Source organism: Stenella coeruleoalba (assembly GCF_951394435.1).
Source record: "Stenella coeruleoalba genome assembly, chromosome: 6".
In the NCBI taxonomy this organism is placed as follows: Eukaryota; Metazoa; Chordata; class Mammalia; order Artiodactyla; family Delphinidae; genus Stenella; species Stenella coeruleoalba.
The window spans coordinates 95,529,231-95,550,346 of record NC_137151.1 but is presented as its reverse complement, the minus strand read 5'-3'; the positions used below and the strand labels follow the sequence as shown (position 1 = coordinate 95,550,346).

At 35.8% G+C, this 21,116-nt stretch overlaps 2 protein-coding genes across 3 annotated transcripts in view; one reads left to right on the top strand and one right to left on the bottom strand.

Annotated features, from left to right (window-relative positions):
* Nucleotides 1-21,116, bottom strand: part of NBEAL1 (neurobeachin like 1) — a 178,036-nt gene that overhangs the window by 152,632 nt on the left and 4,288 nt on the right. For both annotated transcript variants that reach the window (XM_079925384.1, XM_079925385.1), the window contains exons 2-3: nt 6,230-6,321; nt 1,304-1,465 (exon numbers count right to left, since the gene is read on the bottom strand). In XM_079925384.1, the coding sequence (XP_079781510.1) occupies nt 1,304-1,465; nt 6,230-6,321 (254 nt within the window). The remainder of the gene's footprint in view (nt 1-1,303; nt 1,466-6,229; nt 6,322-21,116) is intronic.
* Nucleotides 18,595-20,742, top strand: LOC307188172 (translation machinery-associated protein 7-like). The gene has a single exon (XM_079924933.1). The coding sequence runs from the start codon at nt 18,661-18,663 to the stop codon at nt 18,847-18,849; it is 189 nt and encodes a 62-aa protein (XP_079781059.1). The 5' UTR covers nt 18,595-18,660; the 3' UTR covers nt 18,850-20,742.

Genomic DNA, 21,116 nt, shown 5'->3' with positions numbered 1-21,116 from the left:
AATGGACAAATTCCTAGAAACACAAAATCTGCCAAGATTAAACCATGATGAAATAAATAAGCTGAATAGACCTACAACTAGTAAGGGAACTGAATCAGTAATCAAAACTCTCCCAAAAAAGCAGTCCTGGACCTGATGTTTTCACTCATGAAGTCTACAAAACATTTAAAGAAGAACTAATGCCAATCCTTCTCAAATTTTTCTAAAAAACTGAAAAGGAAGGAACACTTTCTGACTCATTTTATGAGGCCAGTATTACCCTGATCCCAAAGCCAAACAAGAGACTACATGAAAACTACAAGCCAACATCCCTTATGAACATTAATGCAAAGATCTTCAACAAAATACTAGCAAAGAGAATTCAACAGTATATTAAAAGTATTACACACTATGACTAAGTGGGATTTATTCCTGTAATGCAAGGATGGTTAAACATATGAAAGCTGATCAATGTAATATGCCATATTAACAGAATAAAGGGGAAAAAAACCCAGATGATCATCTCAATTAATGCAGAAAAGCATTTGACAAAATTCAGCAACCATTCCTGATAACAACACTCAGCAAACTAGGAACAGAAGGAAACTACCTCAACATAATAAAACCTATATATAAAAATTTCACAGCAAATATCATACTAAATGGTAAAAGACTGAAAGCTTTTCCTCTAAGAACAAGAAAAGAAGACAGATTTTAAGAGGCATGTGATGCCCCTAACCCAACGGTTCTCAAATTCTTATATGCAGATTAATGGAATGTGTGAAAATTCAAAATGCCTGAGCTCTTTTGGATCAGAACTTCCATACATAAGGCTCAAACTCTGTATTTCTATTAAGCTTCCCAGTTGACATTTAGGCACACTAAAATTTAAGTACCACAGACCTAATCATCTATAAATCTGGAAATATAAGCTATGGAATAATTATACTTTCTTTGGTAAAATTATAAAATGAAAGACTAGAAAAATACATTTCACAAATGATAACGCACAGTATAAAAATGTATACGTACATGTTTATTGGTGAGGACCATATAGAAAATACCAGTGCAATAAATTCTTAAGTAAAAACTCCTGTCATTGTCTTTACTCTAAAGCAATTATTTTTTATCCTGGCTGAATCTCTCTAAGTAGATATAGTAAAAGGCTTTCCAATATAATAACAAACCACAAGCCTATTGCAAAAGCTGTACTCATCCCTAAAAGCTCCATATGAACAACAAACATCATTAATAACTAATAAATGCATTATTAGTTTGCTAATAATTATTTGAAACAGATAACTAGTTTATTTGTACCAGATACCTGCAAAGAACAATGAAGAACTTGATAAGCAAAATTGACAAGGCTTGTTGTTCTTCCTCTAACCCATCTGCCATTTTCTGAACACAGTGCAGAAGCTGGGTCCTCAGAACCTGCAGAATATTATCAGGAAGCAAAGATATTCCTGGAGGCACATCATCTACCCTACAATATAAGGGGAACAAAATAAGAAGGGTGTTTAAATACAGGACGAAAATCTGTGGCACTTTAAAGTAACTACATTTTCAGCTCAAATCCTAAAGAAGCTCTTTTAGTCCAGATATTCTGTGCCTTCCCCTCTGCATAGTACCACCAAATGGAGAGTGACATTTTAGAAGATTATTAGAGCAGAGTGGTTAGTCTTACTTCAGAGGAGTCTTACTGAGGAGAGAGAGAAAAAAAGGCTATTTAGTATTTTCAATTGTGCTATTGTTAAAGAAAATATTTAAAATATAAGATTACTTCACCTTCTACTATTTAGAAATACAATGTGTCTATACCATTTCTAAAAGAAACGGTAACTAGCAAATAAAAATGAAGTACCTCTAACTAGTTTAATATCTGTTAACTGCTTTACTAAATAAACAATATTCACCTACCTACAGGGTCCCTAAGCCATCTGATCAGAAGAGGGAGAGAAGAAAACTAGCAAAATGAAAGGAGAAAGATAGAGGTGAATGTAGAACCCCAAGCATGAGCATCAGTAGAAGACTCTTTTAAAGCAATACATCAATATTTTGTGACAGGTGGTTTCTGTGTAAGAAGACAATATGGTTCTTTATGGGCAAAAGCCAATACCAGATGTAACTGGCTCCTTGCATGTGCCTCTCACATTAAAAGCCCCTAGATTCAAAGTCAGAAGCCTGCATACTAAGTTCCACCTCTGTAACATGAAGCACTTCATTTAATCTCTGAAGTGCCCTAATCTATAAAACTGTAATATCAGATATCCACCCTATTTCACTGGGCTCTGAAACCAGAAAGTCAATGTGCATTTTCAGCTTTAAAGTATGTAAAGAGGGCTTCCCTGGTGGCGCAGTGGTTGAGAGTCCGCCTGCCAATGCAGGGGACACGGATTCGTGCCCCGGTCTGGGAGGATCCCACATGCCGCGGAGCGGCTGGGCCCGTGAGCCATGGCCGCTGAGCCTGCACGCCTGGAGCCTGTGCTCTACAACGGGAGAGGCCACGACAGTGAGAGGCCCGCGTGCCGCAAAAAAAAAAAAAAAAGTATGTAAAGAACTCTAAATATGTAATGCATTTTAAATATACTATCTCTAAAGCCTCAGAATCTTTTCATAAACCACTGTATTATTTCCCTATCTCTGTTAAGAAAAATGCTCAAATAGCAAAGAAGCACTGTGAAGAGTTCCATGATTAAATGGCAATTATACTTTACAATAGTCTTTTCTTCAGATAATGCTTAACATGAAGTATTAGTACTATGTTTACATTGAGTAAAAGGCATTCACTGTAGACAAAGAAATTTGAAGCATCTTAGCAGTAGTCACATAAACACATATGTAAAATTATTAGCCTCTTCCTGAACCACCCTACAACATAAATTAATAAAGCATTTTATAAAATAAACACAAGTCACAAAGCATACTACCAAGGTTGCCTAATACTATATAATCATGTTCTAAAAATACATGTTTCATTTTAGTCTGGGCATCATTTCACTTGCAGCTTTGGATTCTTTCATTCTCTCTTATTTATAGATGGTATCAGAAACACTCATTTTTATATTTAATTTTTTTTTGGAGAGCTAAAAAGAGGTGATTAGAAAAACCAGGGTTAACTTCAAAATAATAAACAAACATTTAAATATAACTAATTTTCAAGACGAAGTGAAACTATTCCTCTGCACTTTTCCAAAAATGTTAAATCAACAAGCAAGAAGACATTAGATTCCCAATATTCCATTTTAGTTATTTAAAGGAGTAGTTCCTTTTGTCCTTAATTGTCCCATTTTCTATTTACACACATTTTGATTTAACTGGGCAGAAAAAAATACTAACTTCTAAAAGAGCAATCTTTTTTTTTTTAACTGACTCTCATTATAAAATTGGGGCTTACTTAGGACATGGCATATAGACAAAGTTGGAATTTTTGGCCTTGTTCCTAATGTGATGAGGATTTAAGAATTTAGAAGAATTTTCCCACCTCTAGGACTTTATTGTCCAAAATTCTAAGCTCCTTTTGCTGAAATATCCCAAACTCCAGAAATCTTTTCCACTCCTCAATTTGCCTAGTCAATGTCTATTGTAAACAGCTGCCAATTGTTCTCTCTAACGTAGGAAAAAGTCCAGCTTAAATTTCAAGGCCTTATAATCTGGTAAAAGCAATCCTTGCCTTCTATTATGAATTCTCTAACTTGGAAATTCTATAAAGTCAGTATACTTTAAATGAGGATTATCTGTGAGTTTCTTACCTTTAAGGTGACTAGACTAGTTTTACAGATCTTACATATAATATTCACTTGAAAAATTGAAAGTTTACTACAAGCAAAATCTAAATTCATGGTTCAGTTTGAAAGACAAAGATATGAAATATAATTTTAAATAAACCAACTAAATCACAAGTAAAAAAACACTCTTGAGATTCTTCATCTTACTTTAAATATAGTGGCAATATAAGTCTACATAGTGTTTTTAGAAATGACCTCCCAAGGAAGGAGACATTTATAATGTATGGATGATAACAAGTGCATCTTACAAAACCCCAAGCATTCAAAGGCCAAAATCCTGACTCCATAAGATCCTTAGGCTCATGATTTAAAATGAGCTATAAATTTTTAAAATAAAAGCACTCCTAAGTATAAACTACAAGAATATTCTTTTATGAGTAGACATCAATAATACATAATCTTATTTTGAGTTCAAGATTTAATACTGATTTTCAACCTTTATAAACCTGTTACAAATAATCTAATGGGGAAGAACTCTGAAACTGTATTTATAAATACAGTACTTGTGCTTTCTGAGCATAACCATATTGTTTCTTAAGTTCATTGCCTTGGTCCAAAGAGCTAATGATTTTTTTCTCTGAATTATTACAATTACCCCTTAACTGGGCTTCTTGCCTTCAGTCTCAATCCTTTCCAATCCAACCTCCATAATGCCACCAAAGTGACTTTTAAAAAACAAACTTGATCATGATACTCTTTTTTTTTTTTATAACTTATTTTATTTATTTATTTTTGGCTATGTTGGGTCTTCACTGCTGCGCTCAGGCTTTCTCTAGTTGCGGCAAGCGGGGGCTGCTCTTGGTTGCAGTGCGCGGGCTTCTCATTGCAGTGGCTTCTCTTGTTGCAGAGCACAGGCTCTAGGCACGTGGACTTCAGTAGTTGTGGCGTATGGGCTCAGCAGTTGTGGCTCGCGAGCTCTAGAGCACAGGCTCAGTAGTTGTGGCACACAGGCTTAGTTGCTCCGCAGCATGTGGGATCTTCCCAGACCAGGGCTCAAACCCATGTCCCCTGCATTGGCAGGCGGATTTGTAACCACTGTGCCACCAGGGAAGTCCCATGATACTCTTATGCAGAAAATTCTTTAGTAGAGCCTTGTATCTTCCATAACAAAAAGTCAAAGTCCATTAGTAATGCATTTGTGGCACTTCATGATCTGGCTCCCATGTGATTCTCCAGGTTCAACTCACCTGTGTCTAAACTCTCACTGCTTACCTCCACCCCCAAACTGCAAATATTTTCGTCCTTGAAGATTTTTAATTCACCAGATACTTTTTCATCCTCAACCACCACCCATTTCTCTCCTCTTCTCTCAACACATCTCTATAAATGGAGTTGCTTTTGTGGCTAAAAGTATGTCCTCATTTCTCCAGCTTTTAACCACAGCAAACCTAACCTCTCTTACCTAGGTCCACAAGATGACTTGAGATACAATATGAACTTTATCTGGGAAGTGGGCCTGGGAAAAGTGAGATTGCAGAAACAGATGTAGGCAGAGGAATGGGAGAAAATATTTGTAATTTCACTTATACATTTCCATAAGATGCTAATTTTTCCCTCATGATTTTCAAATCTAGTTTTAAAAAATCCTAAAACTTAACCTCCTCCAAGATGTTTTCTAAGGCCCTTCTCTAAAGCTAGGAAAAGAAGTATAATAAGTTTCAACTACAATAGAATGCCTGTCATATAATAAAGAAATTTTATGCAAATGAATAAAGTGATGCATGGTGGACCCTTAGATAGTTTCAAAAAAGGGGCTGGCCACGTCTGAATAACTCACCCCCCCCAACTTTCTGGGAGGGGAGAGGAGCTGGAGACTGAGTTCAATCACATGGTCAATGAATAAGACCCAACAAAACTCTGACACCCAGAGCTCAAAGAGCTTCCTTCTTTGAATGCACTGATGTTCAGGGAGAGCAACATGCCCTGACTCCAAAGGGAGAGAGCATGGATGCCCTGCATCCAAGACCCTCCCAGGCCCTGTCCTACATGTATCCTTTATAATAATACTGTAATCATAAGTATAGGACTATCAGTGAGTTCTGTGAGTTAATCTAACAAATTATTGAACCTGAGGGAGTCATGTCAACCCCTAAATTTACAGCCTGTTGATCAGAAATGTCGATGGCTCCCAAGACTTGCTAACGATGTCTGAAGTGAGGGCAGTCTTGTGGAGGACTTTGCCTTTAACTCATGGGATCTGGCGCTAACTCCAGGTAGTGTCAGAATTGAAATGAATTGCAGGACACCCAATTGCCAGTGGCTGAACAAAGTAAAGAAGAGGCTTCTAGAAGTCACGTCTAGTATCAGCAAGAAAGACTGCTGTGATCAATCAGAAATGTCTGCCGTGAAAGCAGGGTTATGTGTGTCACATAACTGCCATCCTTGTAATGTCATCAATGAAGTTTTTGTACCAAAAATTAACAAACTCACCCAAGGGTAGGAAATTAAGTGTTTCAACATACCTGGTAGGCAGCTTTTCAAAGTCAACATCTAAGAATTGTTCATAGTTAGAAACAAAATTGTCCAACCACAGCTTCAGGTAATCTGGATCTTTCTGAAATAAGAAAACCATTTTAATATTAAGTACATCTTTCAGGAATTTTTTTTAAAAATGCTTTTACTCCTATTGAGCAGATATGGATTGATAAATCTAAAGAAACAATAATATGAAATCTCTAAATGATATACAGAAGACAGATGTGTTTTTTTAAAATGTATATTAAGTATAGTGAACCCATGGCACTCACACAAGGAGCTACAATCTGAAAAATGTCCTATAAGATTCTAAACAATTTGCCCTCCCCTATCTCTGTGGCTTTATCCACTGTCACCCTGTACTATACTGGCTTCCTGGCTGTTACTGGGACATACCAGACATGCTCCCATCTCAGGCCTTTGCAATGGCTGTTTTCTCTACCCAGGACACTCTTCCATCAGATAGCTGAATGGCTAATTCCTACATCTTCAAGTCATTCTTTAAATGGCTTATTCTCAATGAGGCCAAATTTTACCACCCTTTCTTAAACCTTCTCACTAACCTTTACCTTCTACCCTATTCTGTTGCCCCACCTCATGGTGCTTTCTCACCTTCTAACATACTGTATAATTTATTTATTTATTAATTTATTATCTGTCATTTCCCCTAGACTGTAGGCTTCACAATTTCAAGGCCTATCTAAGGGCCCACCACAAGTGATTTCTTTTTACTAATGGACACCAAGTGCCTAAAACAGCTCCTGGCATTGACCAGGTGCCCAATGAATTAATGAAAAATATAAAATGCAGAAATAAGATAAAATGGGAGATGGATCATTAACCTAAACATAAAAACTAAAAAATCTTCTAAAAGAAAATACAGAATACCTTTGCAGCCTTGGGGTAGACAAAGATTTCTTAGCTAGGACACAAAAATCACAAAGCAAAAAAAGAAAAAAATAATAATTTGTCTTAACCAAAATTTAAAACTTTGATTCATCAGAAGACACCATTAAGAAAATGAAAAGGCAAGCCATATGCCAGCTGAAAATATTCTCAGTACATATATCTGACAAAGGACTTGTACCAAGAATATATAAAGAACTCCTATGAATCAATGTAAATAGGACAACTCAATTTAAAAATGAGCAAAAGGTTCAGACATTTCACAAAAGAAGATACACAAATGGGCAAGTAGCATGCAAAAGCATTCTCAACATTATTAGTTATCGAGGGAAATGCAAATTAAAATGAAATGGAATACCATTACACACCCACTAGAATGGCTAAAATTTAAGACTTTCCATACCAAGTGTTGGTAAAGATGTGGAGTAACTGGAACTCACATTTCTGGTGGGAGTATAAAATGGTATAATCACTTGGAAAACAGTTTGGCAGTTTCTTTTAAACATAAATATACCACATGGCCCAGTCATTCCTCTTAAGAGAAGTGAAAACATATATCCACAAAAACAAGTTGTACAAAAACGTTCATAGAAGATTTATTTTTAATAGCCCCAAACTGGAAACAAACCAAAATTCTATCAACAAGGTTAACTGATGAACTGTGGTATATTCACACAATGGAATGCTATTCTGCAATAACAATGAATGAACTGTTGATACGACAATGAACAGAAATTTCAAAAACATGTTGAGCAAAAGACGCCAGGCATTAAGCATATACACTGTGTGATTTCACTTATACAAAGTTCTAGAGCAGGCTATGGTGACAGAAATTAGATCACTGATTGTCTTTCAGAGGACTGACTACAAAGGGGCACAAAGAAAACTTTCCTAGGTAATAGAAATTTTCCATTTGTTTTATTAGGTAGTAGTGACACAAATGTTTGCTTGTATCAAAACTCATCAAATTTGACACTTAAAATCCGTGCATTTTTTTTAGAAGATGTTGGGGGTAGGAGTTTATTAATTAATTACTTTTGCTGTGTTGGGTCTTCATTTCTGTGCGAAGGCTTTCTCTAGTTGTGGCAAGCGGGGGCCACTCTTCATCGCGGTGCGCGGGCCTCTCACTATCGCGGCCTCTCTTGTTGCGGAGCACAGGCTCCAGATGCGCAGGCTCAGTAGTTGTGGCTCACGGGCCTACTTGCTCCGCGGCATGTGGGATCCTCCCAGACCAGGGCTCGAATCCATGTCCCCTGCATTAGCAGGCAGATTCTCAACCACTGCGCCACCAGGGAAGCCCAAAAATCTGTGCATTTTAAGGTCTGTAAGTTACATCTCAAAGATGATTTGAAAAAAGCCATGATTCCTCAGAAATGTCTTTTTAAATATAAATTACATCATTAAAAAAGGTGCTCAGGGCTTCCCTGGTGGCGCAGTGGTGGAGAGTCCGCCTGCCGATGCAGGGGACACGGGTTCGTGCCCCGGTCCGGGAGGATCCCACATGCCGCGGAGCAGCTGGGCCCGTGAGCCATGGCCGCTAAGCCTGCGCGTCCGGAGCCAATGATGCTCAAATTTGTTTCCTTCACCTCGTTAACACTTTTTTACTCCAGTCAATTTCAACATGATATCAGGAGTCTTACTTACTCATTAAATATCACTGGTTAGGTACTGCTCTTGGATAAAGGGAACTCAAATAATTTATTTCCCTAAAATAAAAGCATTACACACAAATCAGAATTCCTAACAGAATGTTCCCAGAATATGCAGACTGCTAACCTTTTGTGTATTTATTTTTTCTATTAATATACTGTTCCAAAATCAGATCATAAATTGTTATAATCCACATCATCACTGAGAAGACAGAAATATTTCAGAAAAAGAACTACCTCTTGTGAGAAATTTTCTCAAGGATTTCATTAATTGCTTTTTTCATTTCCAACCAGCACTTCATTCATTCATACATTCATCAGGATAAGACTCCAGAAATACAGGTAGCCGGAGTTTTCCTTATCATGGTTCCTTTTTAATAAAGCAGAGTTTTAATAAACTCTGTAAAAGTTCAGCACAAAACAGTTTATAATGCCATAAAGAATTAATGTATTCCTCCTCATAGTTTATTTAGAAATTCTACCATATCTAGTTCAAAGTCTGAAAGTCAGAGTTACCAAGTGTTTGGTAATTCAGAGTCTGGTAAGTACAGAGTTCTCCTACGAAGTTGAGCAACTAACTATAAAGAAAGAAATGGTACTTAAAGCTGGAAATGTTTTATTTAGTAAGAAGTGAAGCAGTTACATTTTTTTTTGAGATTCTGCAATGTGCAAAGTATTATAGCAGGTATTTAAAAAGTGTACATCATCCCACTTACTCCTTACAACCATCTAGAGGTTTCATTTTCCCCATTTTACAGGTTAGAAAAGCAAAGTTCTAAGGATATATAACTTATCCATAGTCATACAGCTAGTCATCAATAGTGCTGGGATTAAAATGCAAAGATACATGAATCCAACTGTGCTCTTTCTACTACACTACACTACACTGTCTTTGAACTGTGAGCAGGAATAAAATGGAGCTTAGTGGACAAAAAGAGGAAAAGAGGAACTAAGGATCAGTAAACTCAAGGCCATAAACAACTTAACACATAAAACAGCCACATTCCACACAGCCTGAGAAAACCCTTAAGAAGATCTATACTTTACTGCCAAAGGCCATAAAAGGAAAAATGTCCACACACCCAGAAACAATATTAATTAAATCTCAAGCTTAGCCACTTTCATGGTTAAGAGAGCTGGATACAATGAAACACCACAGTAGGGTCTATCTCTCCATTTGTATGATATTTATTAACACAACACACAAATGTATTAAGTACTACAGGAGCACTGAGGCCAGATTACATGGATTCTAACCCCTGCTCTGTCACTTTCTTGAACAAGTCACCCTATGTTTACACAACAGTTTCTTCTATAAAAATGAAGATAATGATAGTAGCTTTCTTTACAGGGTTGTGAAAATTAAATAACCTAGTCAAGGGCACATAGTATATGCTAAGTATAATGTTACTTTTTTTAAAGTTATTAATTTATTTTTAAATTTATTTATTTACTTATGGCTGCATTGGGTTTTCGTTGCTGCGCATGGTCTTTCTCTAGTTGTGGCAAGCGGGGGCTACTCTTCATTGTGGTGCACAGGCTTCTCACTGCAGTGGCTTCTCTTGTTATGGAGCACAGGCTCTAGGCACACGAGCTTCAGTAGTTGTGGCACACGGGCTCAGCAGTTGTGGCTCGCAGGCTCTAGAGCACAGGCTCAGTAGTTGTGGCGCACAGGCTTAGTTGCTCCACGGCATGTGGGATCTTCCTGGACCAGAGACTGAACCCGTGTCCCCTGCATTGGCAGGCGGATTCTTAACCACTGCACCACCAGGGAAGTCCCTAATGCTATTTTTATAACCTATTATGTGCCTAAATTACGGCTCACTCACAAAACAGGAATGTCCTATGCTACACATACACATTTAAATATTTCATGATCCCCTGTGCCACATGATTTTAACTGTATTCTTTTCCTTTCAAATCTCTGCATTTGCTCTCAGTGTAACTTTGGGGAAGTTACTTCATCTCTCTGATCTGTTCTTGATCTATAAAATGAAGGTAATACTTCCCCTCATAGGGCTGTTGAAAGCACTGAATGAGATAATACATGTAAGGCACTCAGCAATACCTGACATTTAGCAAATGCTCAATAAAATAAGCAATTATAAAATAATTAAAATCAACTTTATTGATCTTGTACTCAAATATTCATCCAATCATCTGCCGTTAAGACAGTCCTTCATTTGGACTGTTATGTAGCTCCCTACAGGTCTCTGTAGCTTCAGTTTCTCTCACCTACACACAGTTACTAATGGAGTTTGTTAAATTTGAATCTAATCATCTTTTCTCTCCTGTCCAAATACTTTCAACGTCCCCCCATTACCAGAGGATGAAGTCTAAACACTTAGATGTGCTGTCCAGTGCAGTGACCACTAGCCGAATGTGATTATTTAAATTACATTAAAGCACAGGAGGCTTTTATCTTCTTATAACATCCACTCCTCCACTGGGAGGCTTTAGTGGGTAAAAGAATTAAGGGATCCATACAATTTCACCTAGTTCTTATGGGCTAGGGTTACAGGTAAGAATGGGGGAAACACCTTACTTCCTCCACACAACGATATTTGGGCTGTAGTATTCTTTCAAGTTTTATAAACTTTTAGATACATACATATATTTCAACCATATGTTGGACAACTTGCAACTTACATATGAGTTGCATTTTAAAAGTTCATTTCAGTCAGTTATATTCATAACATATTTTTAATGTCCTAGCAAAAGAAGATAAATTCCTCCCACAGAAATACTAGGCCAGCCCTCAAGGTTTTCTAATAGAACTCAGCTGCTTCAAAAAACATTTAATAAGTACATGCCAACCATGTACCAACCAGGGACAGTGCTAGACTCTATGGACATGAAGACAAAACATAATCTTATATCAATTATTTCTCAATTAAAAAAAACCATAATCTTGTCCTCAAAGTGCTCTTTTTTCAGTAGGAAAGAAGAGCATAAACAAATATGTGCAAAACATCATGAGAGGTAGAACAGTTGTGAAAAGTATCAAAACAATACAGAGGGAGCTACTGAATCTGTCAAGGTTGGAGGTAACTGAGTAATAAAAATACTCAAAAGTTTTCACAAATCATAAACAGATATTCTCAAGGAGAGAGGAGGGGAGAGGGGAATTCCAGACAGATAGAAAATAGCAAGATATGCTCAAAGGATGTACAATATTTGGTATTGTCCCACCATGGAAAGAACAGGAAGCAGTGGGACAGGTGCATAGAATTATAAGACTGGAGAAGTCACCATTTCCTAAGCAAGTACTTAACAATACTGTCGGTTTCGATGAGAACAGATACAATTTGAAAAGTTTAAAAAAAAAGAAAAAGGAAAGATGGCTATGTTTAATCAAGTTAGAGAAGCACTAGTTAAGCAAAATTAAACAAGACTTTTAACAATACATTATCTTTAAGATGACATATGCAGGACTTCCCTGGTGGCGCACTGGTTAAGACTCCACACTCCCAATGCGGGGGCCCGGGTTCCATTCCCTGGTCAGGGAACTGCAGCAACTAAGAGTTCGCATGCCACAACTAAGGAGCCCACCTGCCGCAACTAAGGAGCCCACGAGCCGCAACTAAGGCCCAGTGCAACCAAATAAGTAAATAAATAAATTTTAAAAAGATGAACTATGCCTTATGAACGCCATTGGAAGGGGTGAATATAATATGAAATTTCTGAAACTCATACAACCACAAACCTTATCTTCCTGACTCAATTTCATTAATTTTATCAAAGAACCAACTTTTTATTTGGTTGATCCTTTCTATTATGTTTATTATTAATTTCTGCTCTTTCCAAAAGCATTTTATTAAATGAAATCACAAACATACAAAAAAGGTGGAGAGAATGGTATGACTCAGTTTCAACAACTTTCAAATCATGCGTAACCAATCTTCTTTCACCTATAGCCCCATCCTCTAATGTTACTTTTAAGCAAACCCAGATATCATATTTCATCCAAATATTTCAATGTATATCCATAAAAGGTATCTTTTAAAATATGACATTATCATATCTAAAAAAATTAGCAGTTCTTTAATATCAGTTGATGTTCAAATTTTCCTGACTTGCTCACAAAGCCTTTTTTAGATTTTTCTCTTTTTTTTGATGTAGACCAGTTTTAAAGTCTTTATTGAATTTGTTACAATATTGCTTCTGTTTTATGTTTTGGTGTTTTGGCCTCGAGGCATGTGGGATCTTAGCTCCCCAACCAGGGATTGAACCCGCACCCCCTGCATTGAAAGGCAAAGTCTTAACCACTGGACCACCAAGGGAAGTCCCACAAATGCCTTTTTTAACCGATAAGATCAGGACCCAAATAAAGTCTATAAATTGCAAACTGTTGGTATATCTTTTAAGTCTTTTTAAACCTGTAGGTTTCTATTACATTTCTTTTTTTTTTTTTTTTTTTGCCCTAATTTATTTGTTGAAGACACTGGGCCATTTGTCATTTAGTATTTCTCGCATTAGGGATTTTGCTGACTGCACATCTTTATGTCATTTAACATGTTCCTCAGTCCTCTGTATTTCCTGCAAAGTAGTAGATCTACAGACTGTCAGATTTAGAGATTTTTTTTTCCCCAAACAAACACAACATAGGTGGTGTTATACATGTCCTTCAAAAGATAAATTTCTAGTTATCTCTTACATGATGTTAGAAGCTACCTATTATCTTTTCCTAGATCCAATATTTTATTATGAGTAATTTCTGTAATAAACCTTATAATTTCCTTATACCACCATGACTACTAGAAAGATTTGCAGAAGGAAGAGCTATTAATTTATTTTCAAACTCACTTCCAGATTCTTAATTAAAATTATATCCAGATACAGATTGTATTTATGTCATTCATCCCAAGCTGTTAAATAATGAATAATTTTTATTAAAATTAAACATTCCGTGATACATGTCAACCTTCTTATGTACACTTCCTTCAACAACTGAAAAATAATAAATTTCAGAATTTTCACATCAAAGAAAAAAAGCCCTCACAATTTCCTTCACTCTACTTTGGGCCTATTCTGTTCTTTCCTTGTCTTCTTGAAATGGATGATATATTAATAATATATTCCTACATAACAAATTAAATTTAGGAGCTTGAACAACAAATATCATCTCAGTTTTTCAGGGCCAAGAATTCAAAAACAGCTTAGGTGGGTGGCTGTGGCTCAGCATTTCTCACAAACCTGTAATGAAGACGGAAACTAGGGCTGCAGTCAGCAAAGCTTGACTGGGCTGAAGGAACTTTCAACTTCACTCACGTGGTGGTTGGCAAGGTTTCAGTTGTCCGCAACATGGGCTTCTCCATAGGGCTGCACACAACATAGCAGCTTGCTTCCCCCAGAGCGAATGATCCAAGGAAAAAAAGAGTAACTGAGATGGAAACAACAGTGTCTTTTCTAATTTCGGAAATGACATACCATCAGTTTTGCCAAATTCTACTGCTCACAGACAAACCCTGATACAATGTAGGAGAGGACTATAAAAGGGTGTGAATACCAGGAGGTAGGGATCTTGAAGGCTGGCTACCACAAATGACTAGTTCATTTATTTTTAGCCTCTTTCTCTAACACATTTATAGCCATAAATTTTCCTAAGTAATGCTATAGGCACCCCCCATTTAGAAGCTCTAAAATGCTTACTTTTATCATTCAGTTCCACCTCCCCGAAATTCTAATTTTCCTTCATTACTTGTTCTTTAATCAAAGGTTTGTTTTCAAGTGTAGTTCATGACTTTTTTTTTTGCTATTTCTTCCTTAGCAACATTTCTTCCTTAACTACATTCGTGTCAGAAAACATACTCTATTTCAATCATCTGAAATTTGTTGAAACTCGCTTTAAGGTCTGTCATATCATCATTTTTGTAAATATGTGTGCTTGAAAGGAATGTATGGGTGTTGTTCTACATAAATCCCTTTTTAAATTTGTCGATCTTATTGATTAAATCTTCTGTATCTTTACTGATTTTTTTCTTTGGTCTGTTCATTCTACCAATTACTGAGAAAAAAATACTAAAATATGATAAATTGAATTAAAAAACTGCCATGATTGTCATATGTTCATTTCTCTGTAGTTCTGTCAATGCTTGTTTCAGAGACTAGGTTATGAGGTACACACAAATTTAAAACTGTTATATTTTCCTGATGAACTGTTGTTTTGCTGAAAATGACTTTACTTCACTTTCCTCTTTGAAAAAATGTCACTTGGTTGGAAATTCTACATTAGTATTTTCTTTAAAGATATCAATCCATTATTCTTTCCCTTCCATCATTATTACTGAAAAATCAGCTATTAATGTGTAATCCCTTTGAAGATAATCTTTTTTTCCTCTGGCAGCTTTTCAGAATTTTCTCTTTCCCTTTGGTTTTCTGCAAAACCACTGTGGTTTCACTATGATGAATCTTGGTATGGAATTTGTTTTATTTTTTCTCCTTGAGTTTTACTAGACTTTCATCAATCCTGGAAAGCTCTCACCTGCAATCTCTTCAAATATTATCATTTGTTTCATGCTTTCTTTACTCTCCTTTTCAGAGTCCAATTAAATATGTGTTAAATGTTTTCATACTATCCTTCAGAACCTTCCATATTTTCCAACTCTTTGACTTCCTAGGATATATTTTAAAAGAATTCTTATGACCTCCCTTCCAACTCTCTAATTCTCTTCAGCTATCTAAACTCGTATCCAATTTATTGGTTTTTAAATATCATTATTGGGATTTCTTTCCTATTTCTAGACATCCTTTTTTACAACTGCTTTTTATACCATATTTCTCTGATTCTAAGACATATAATTTTTTACATTTTGGGATCTTTGAAATCAAAATGCATCTTACAATTGCTGTCAGAAAGGCTGCTGTTATATTTGTCACTGCCTGTGCAAACCTGGTAACAGGTGTTCATGGTGATGTCCTTTTGCTAGATTTATGTGCACAGCTGGTACTCCAACATGTTGAGATTACCTGCTGTTCAAAATGTCTTCAAAATATTATACTAAATTAATCAGTAAAATGAAGTTATTGTGTACACAGACAGGCATGAAAACAGAGCAGCAGGGTATAATTTGACATTAATGATGAAAATCTATACTAAGATTGTTTTTCCTTTGTACTTTTGTTCATGCCTTATATGTGTCTGGAGCACCCTCTGTGACTATTAAACTATTAATTCTTTAAAACCTCAATCAAATGCTACCTCTTCAACTAAGCAATAGCTGATGACTTCATTCATCCTCCCTTAGGTCCCACATCCCACAATCTAAGTGGGAAACTGACTCTAGTTGGAAAAGCATGACCTCAGATGAACTCACAGTCAATTAACCAGATGAAAGTTATAAAATTTTGATGGAAATTCTGATAAAAACCAGTCACATCCAGGAAAGATTTGGAAACCATTTTAACACAAAGAAAAGAAGCAATATTCTAATAGAGGCCTGTGCATAAAAATAGGCTTAGAATACACCAACCCCTAATGACAAAGATTTTTTTACTTTAGGTATTTCTTAAATTTTAAGTAATTATTCATTCAGATAACTATTTTAATGAAGTTTTACATTTGATCAATAGAGTATAGAGAATTCTCAGTTAAAATTAGCAAGGCTTGAAAAGACCAACATCTAGAGTATTGGAATGTTAGGTGTAATATGTCCTGTTGCTTTTTGTGTTCATCTTGGAGTTTCACACATAGTTAACAGGTAAAGAAATTTCTGCTTCAAGTGTTTTTGGGAAGTCAGTCAAGTGATCATGTAGCACTGCGGTGCAGGATGTCAATAACTGGGAAGGTTGTGCATATATGGGGACAGGGGGTACACAGGAACCTCCTGTACTTTCTGTTCAATTTTGCTGTGAACCTAAAACTTCTCTAAAAATATAGTTTATTAATTTTTTTTAAATGACGAAATTTTTTAAAAGAGGAAAAATATTAAATTCAAGGGATAAAATGACAGTAAGTAACATGTACATACAGTAGGCATCCAATAAAAACTAGCTAAATTGGACTAAAATAAATTCCTTAGAAAGGAAAAGCATATCACTATGTATGCATTAATTAAATATAACATTGACACTTTTTAAATGGGACTTATAAGTTTAAAACAATATTCAAGTTTCATATCAGATGGAAGTTTTTCAAATTTGATATCCTAATGATTTGTAGTAGTAAACGTAACTAATTTACACAGATTTTTCAATCACATGCATAAAAGTACTTTAACTAAAAATCTCTGAATAATGAAATTTTTACTTTCTTTTGCATATCTGTATTTTCTAAATTTTCTACAGTTAACTTGTATACCTTAAATTTAAAATTTTTTAAAGCTTGTTATAAAAGTAAAACATCTTTACTACTTTTTCTTAGAGCATAAATCTAAATTAGAAAGTCTATATATTGTCATGATTCAAATGAGGTTCATTCATTACAAAATGAAATTTTATATTTTAAAACTTAGTTAAATGTTACATTTTGACAAAAATCATAAGTCAAAATTATTCAGTAAAAAAGTATAAACCCACCTCACAATGACACCATAAATTGAAATAGTACATATCTTTCCTACTATTCTAAAGTTTATTGTCAGGAAAGATCATGTAGTAGTTAAATTAAAGGCATCAAACAAAACCACTGGGGTTTTTTTAGAGACAAACTGTTTTGAAATGCTTGAATGACTTTTGTGTGAAATGCATGGATCAGTTAATGCTTTGGTTCAACCAAAGAATAATTTTATCAGTTTAAATCTAAGTCACAAGACATAAATTAAAAGAAAATGCTGATATTCCTTAGATATAGTTAAGAATAAGTTTGAAAGGTCCTTGGCCAGATAAGCACAAAAATCAAGAGTAAACATTTTAAAACTTTAATAGCAGTTTGTCAGTGATTTTAAGTCTGTTGAATTCAATTTAAAAATAAAATGGGGGCTTGTATTTTTAACATCTTTTTTCCCCACTCTTTTTAGAACTACTTTGCTAAAGCCACCAATTAATCTCTTAACTGGAATCCAATACACACTCCATAAATGCTTTCCTTCAAAGCTATGTTGAATTTGACATCCCTCTACTTTCTGAGGCAACCACTCACTCCTGGCTCTCCTCCCATTCAAACTCCTGACTCTTCTTCCTCTATCCTCCTCTTAAAAGATAATATTCTTCAGGACTCCCTGACTTTTGAACCTCTTCCCTTCTTACTCTCATGTAACTCTTCAATAATTGCCAGTATGACAACTCTCAAATCTTTATTTCCAGCACAGACGGCCTTCTGAACTCCATTTCGTGGGGTGTTTCTCTACCTAGATATCCCCCAGGCACTGCAAACTCACATGTTTACCTGAAAACCTGGTGAACTTGCACTAGCTAACTTGGTGAATGGGATGACCTAGTACAAGTCTGCAAAACCAAAAAACCTGAAAATTATTTTAGGCTCTTCCTTTTCCCTCTTCCTCCACACCTACACATTGAAGGGCTATCAATTCAACCTTCTACCAGGGAAATTTAAATTTTGATATTCAAAAGGAAAGAATAATAAAAAAATTGTCATGCATCTTAACAACTTTTTAGAGTAGTGCATAAGCTCCTCAAGTCAAACCACAAAAGTAGTAATATTCCTTTCCTAAGGGCAAATCTCACATCTATTGACAAAAAATACTCATTTCTTGCTTTCTTTCACATCTAACTTCCTAAAATGAACATGTAATTGGTAACCAATACTACTAAGCTGATGATTTTGTTTTGTTTTGCCTTAGAGTCAAACAACATTACTTTCTTTATATACAAAGTCATTATTAAGCCAGAGTAAATTGAGAGCTATTTCTATCTACACTTTGCACATATCAGAGACTTATTAAAAATGGGTTGCGGTGGCAGGGATGGGGGAAAGGGCAGCAGGCACCATGTCGGGCCGCGAAGGTGGCAAGAAGAAGCACCTGAAGCAGCCCAAGAAGCAAGCCAAGGATATGGATGAGGAAGATAAGGCATTCAAGCAGAAACAGAAGGAAGAGCACAAGAAACTTGAGCTAAAAGCGAAGGCCGTAGGGAAAGGTCACAGGTGGAATTAAGAAATCTGGCAAAAAGTAAGCTGCTCCTTGTGCCTGAAGCAATGATGATCCTTAATTCCATTCCTGTTTAAACATCTGGATTAAACATCTGGATTCCCTGCCATAACATCTGTTGCTACCCATAGCTAGAATAAGTGTTGTCTTGGAACCTAATGCACATTTAAGAATAAACTTTTGTAAAAAAAAAAACAAAAAAAAACCATACAGTGGCTCATCTTGTCTTTAGTTCCTCTCAGCCATTTCTACCTCAGCTATGAGATCCACATAAACCCAGCCCAGAATCCTGCCAATCCTGTGTCCTTAAGCCCCTGTCCTATCCTGAATTCTGTACCACCTGGAATTAAACCAACTCATTTGAAATGAAAAAAAAAAAAAAAGGGCTAAATTATAAGGGTTGATGTATATTGGTACGCCTTGCCAAATGTTTCACTTACAATTACAACCAAAATTGTATAAATAAATTACAATTTCCTCATTAGAAGAATATTCATTCATCCATTTTTTTCCAAATCTATATATAAAAAGACATACATGCCTTTTTATCTGAATAAAACACCTATAAGTTCTGTTTTCCTTATGAAGCAAAACTTTTATTCTGAAAAGGAAGTTTACTCTGAGCTCATTGCAAAACTATCTATTTCAGTCATATTCCAGATTTAGCAGGACAAAGGGCAACAGCAGGAAATGGAGCATCACCAAGATCCAAAACAAACTAGGTTTAGAGTAAAAAAAAAAAAATCCCAAATCATTACTGGGATAATTAAGCTCTATGCTTGAAGGCAAAAATAAATAGATTAAAAATTAAGATGGGGGGACTTCCCTGGTGGCACAGTGGTTAAGAATCCTCCTGCCAATGCAGGGGACACAGGTCTGAGCCCTGGTCCAGGAAGATCCCACATGCCGCGCAACAACTAAGCCTGTGCGCCACAACTACTGAGCCTGTGCTCTAGAGACCACGAGCCATAACTACTGAGCCCACGTGCCACAACTACTGAAGCCTGCACACGTAGAGCCCGTGCTCTGCAACAGAAACCACTGCAATGAGAAGCCTGCACACTTCAACGAAGAGTAGCCCCCACTCACTGCAACTAGAGAAAGCCTGTGTGCAGCAACAAAGACGCAACGCAGCCAAAAATTAATTAATTTAAAAATAAAATAAAAATTAAGACGTTCATGAGCACCGCTTCATCACTACTGGTAAAAAGACAAGAGAGTATTTCCCACTATCATTATACCATATAAAGACAAAATAGAAGTAATCTTGATACACATACTCTCATGCTCATATACATATTCTTTACATGCTAATAAAGATTACATTTTTATATTTCTTAGCTTACCCTTACAGTGCATTTAAATACAGTCAATTCATTTTGTTCTCAACAACTTTGAAAGATACGCAAAATAATTATTTTTTCCATTTGAAACATGAAAAAACTGAAACATAAAGAAACTAGGTAACCTGTCTTTGGGTCCTTAAAATCAGAAACAGAATTGGGACTAAATCTTGGCTCTAATTCTGAAGTTTCACAAAATTTTCCAGTGTAAATTGAATCTCAAAAAAAAAACAGCTAGTGACAAAAATGAACCATGAATTTCAACCCACATTGCCACATTTCAAAATGTCATGTTTTTACTCACTTTGTATCTTTTTACTGAGTTAATGCAGTTGATACTTTCCATTACACAGAACAAAAATGAATTAATCTTATCAAAGAATTTGAGGACTCAGTTTCTTCTGCATATTTCGGTGACCAACTGTAGCACTACCAAAAGGCTAAATGTTGAACAGAAATATATCCTTATGCCTATCTAAGGGGAGCACTTGAGACAGGGATACGTACGTATCTGTTCTATTCAACATATGAATTCCAAAAAGTTGTATGATAATGTAGAAACCAAAACTGTTTTCAGTGCCATCTCTCTTACCACAAGCACATTAAGAAATAATGTCAAAAGAAACAGGGAATTACATGGTGCCTAACACAGACAATATAAACTAAAATCTTTAGATATTAAAAAATAAAGTTACCTTCTACACTTGAGAAAAGTATGCTCAGATGAGAAGTAGTTAACTACTGTACTAAAATCCAGATACAAAATTAAACCTGTTTCCAAGTTAATGTTTAACTTATAAGAGCTATATGAAATGCACTGTTGATGAAATCCTTGACCCTAGGTGGGGATGACTGTTTGGAGGCAAGAAAAATTCAGACTACATAACTTAAATTAGTAGCCTAATACATTAGTGAAAGACCCTGTATAGA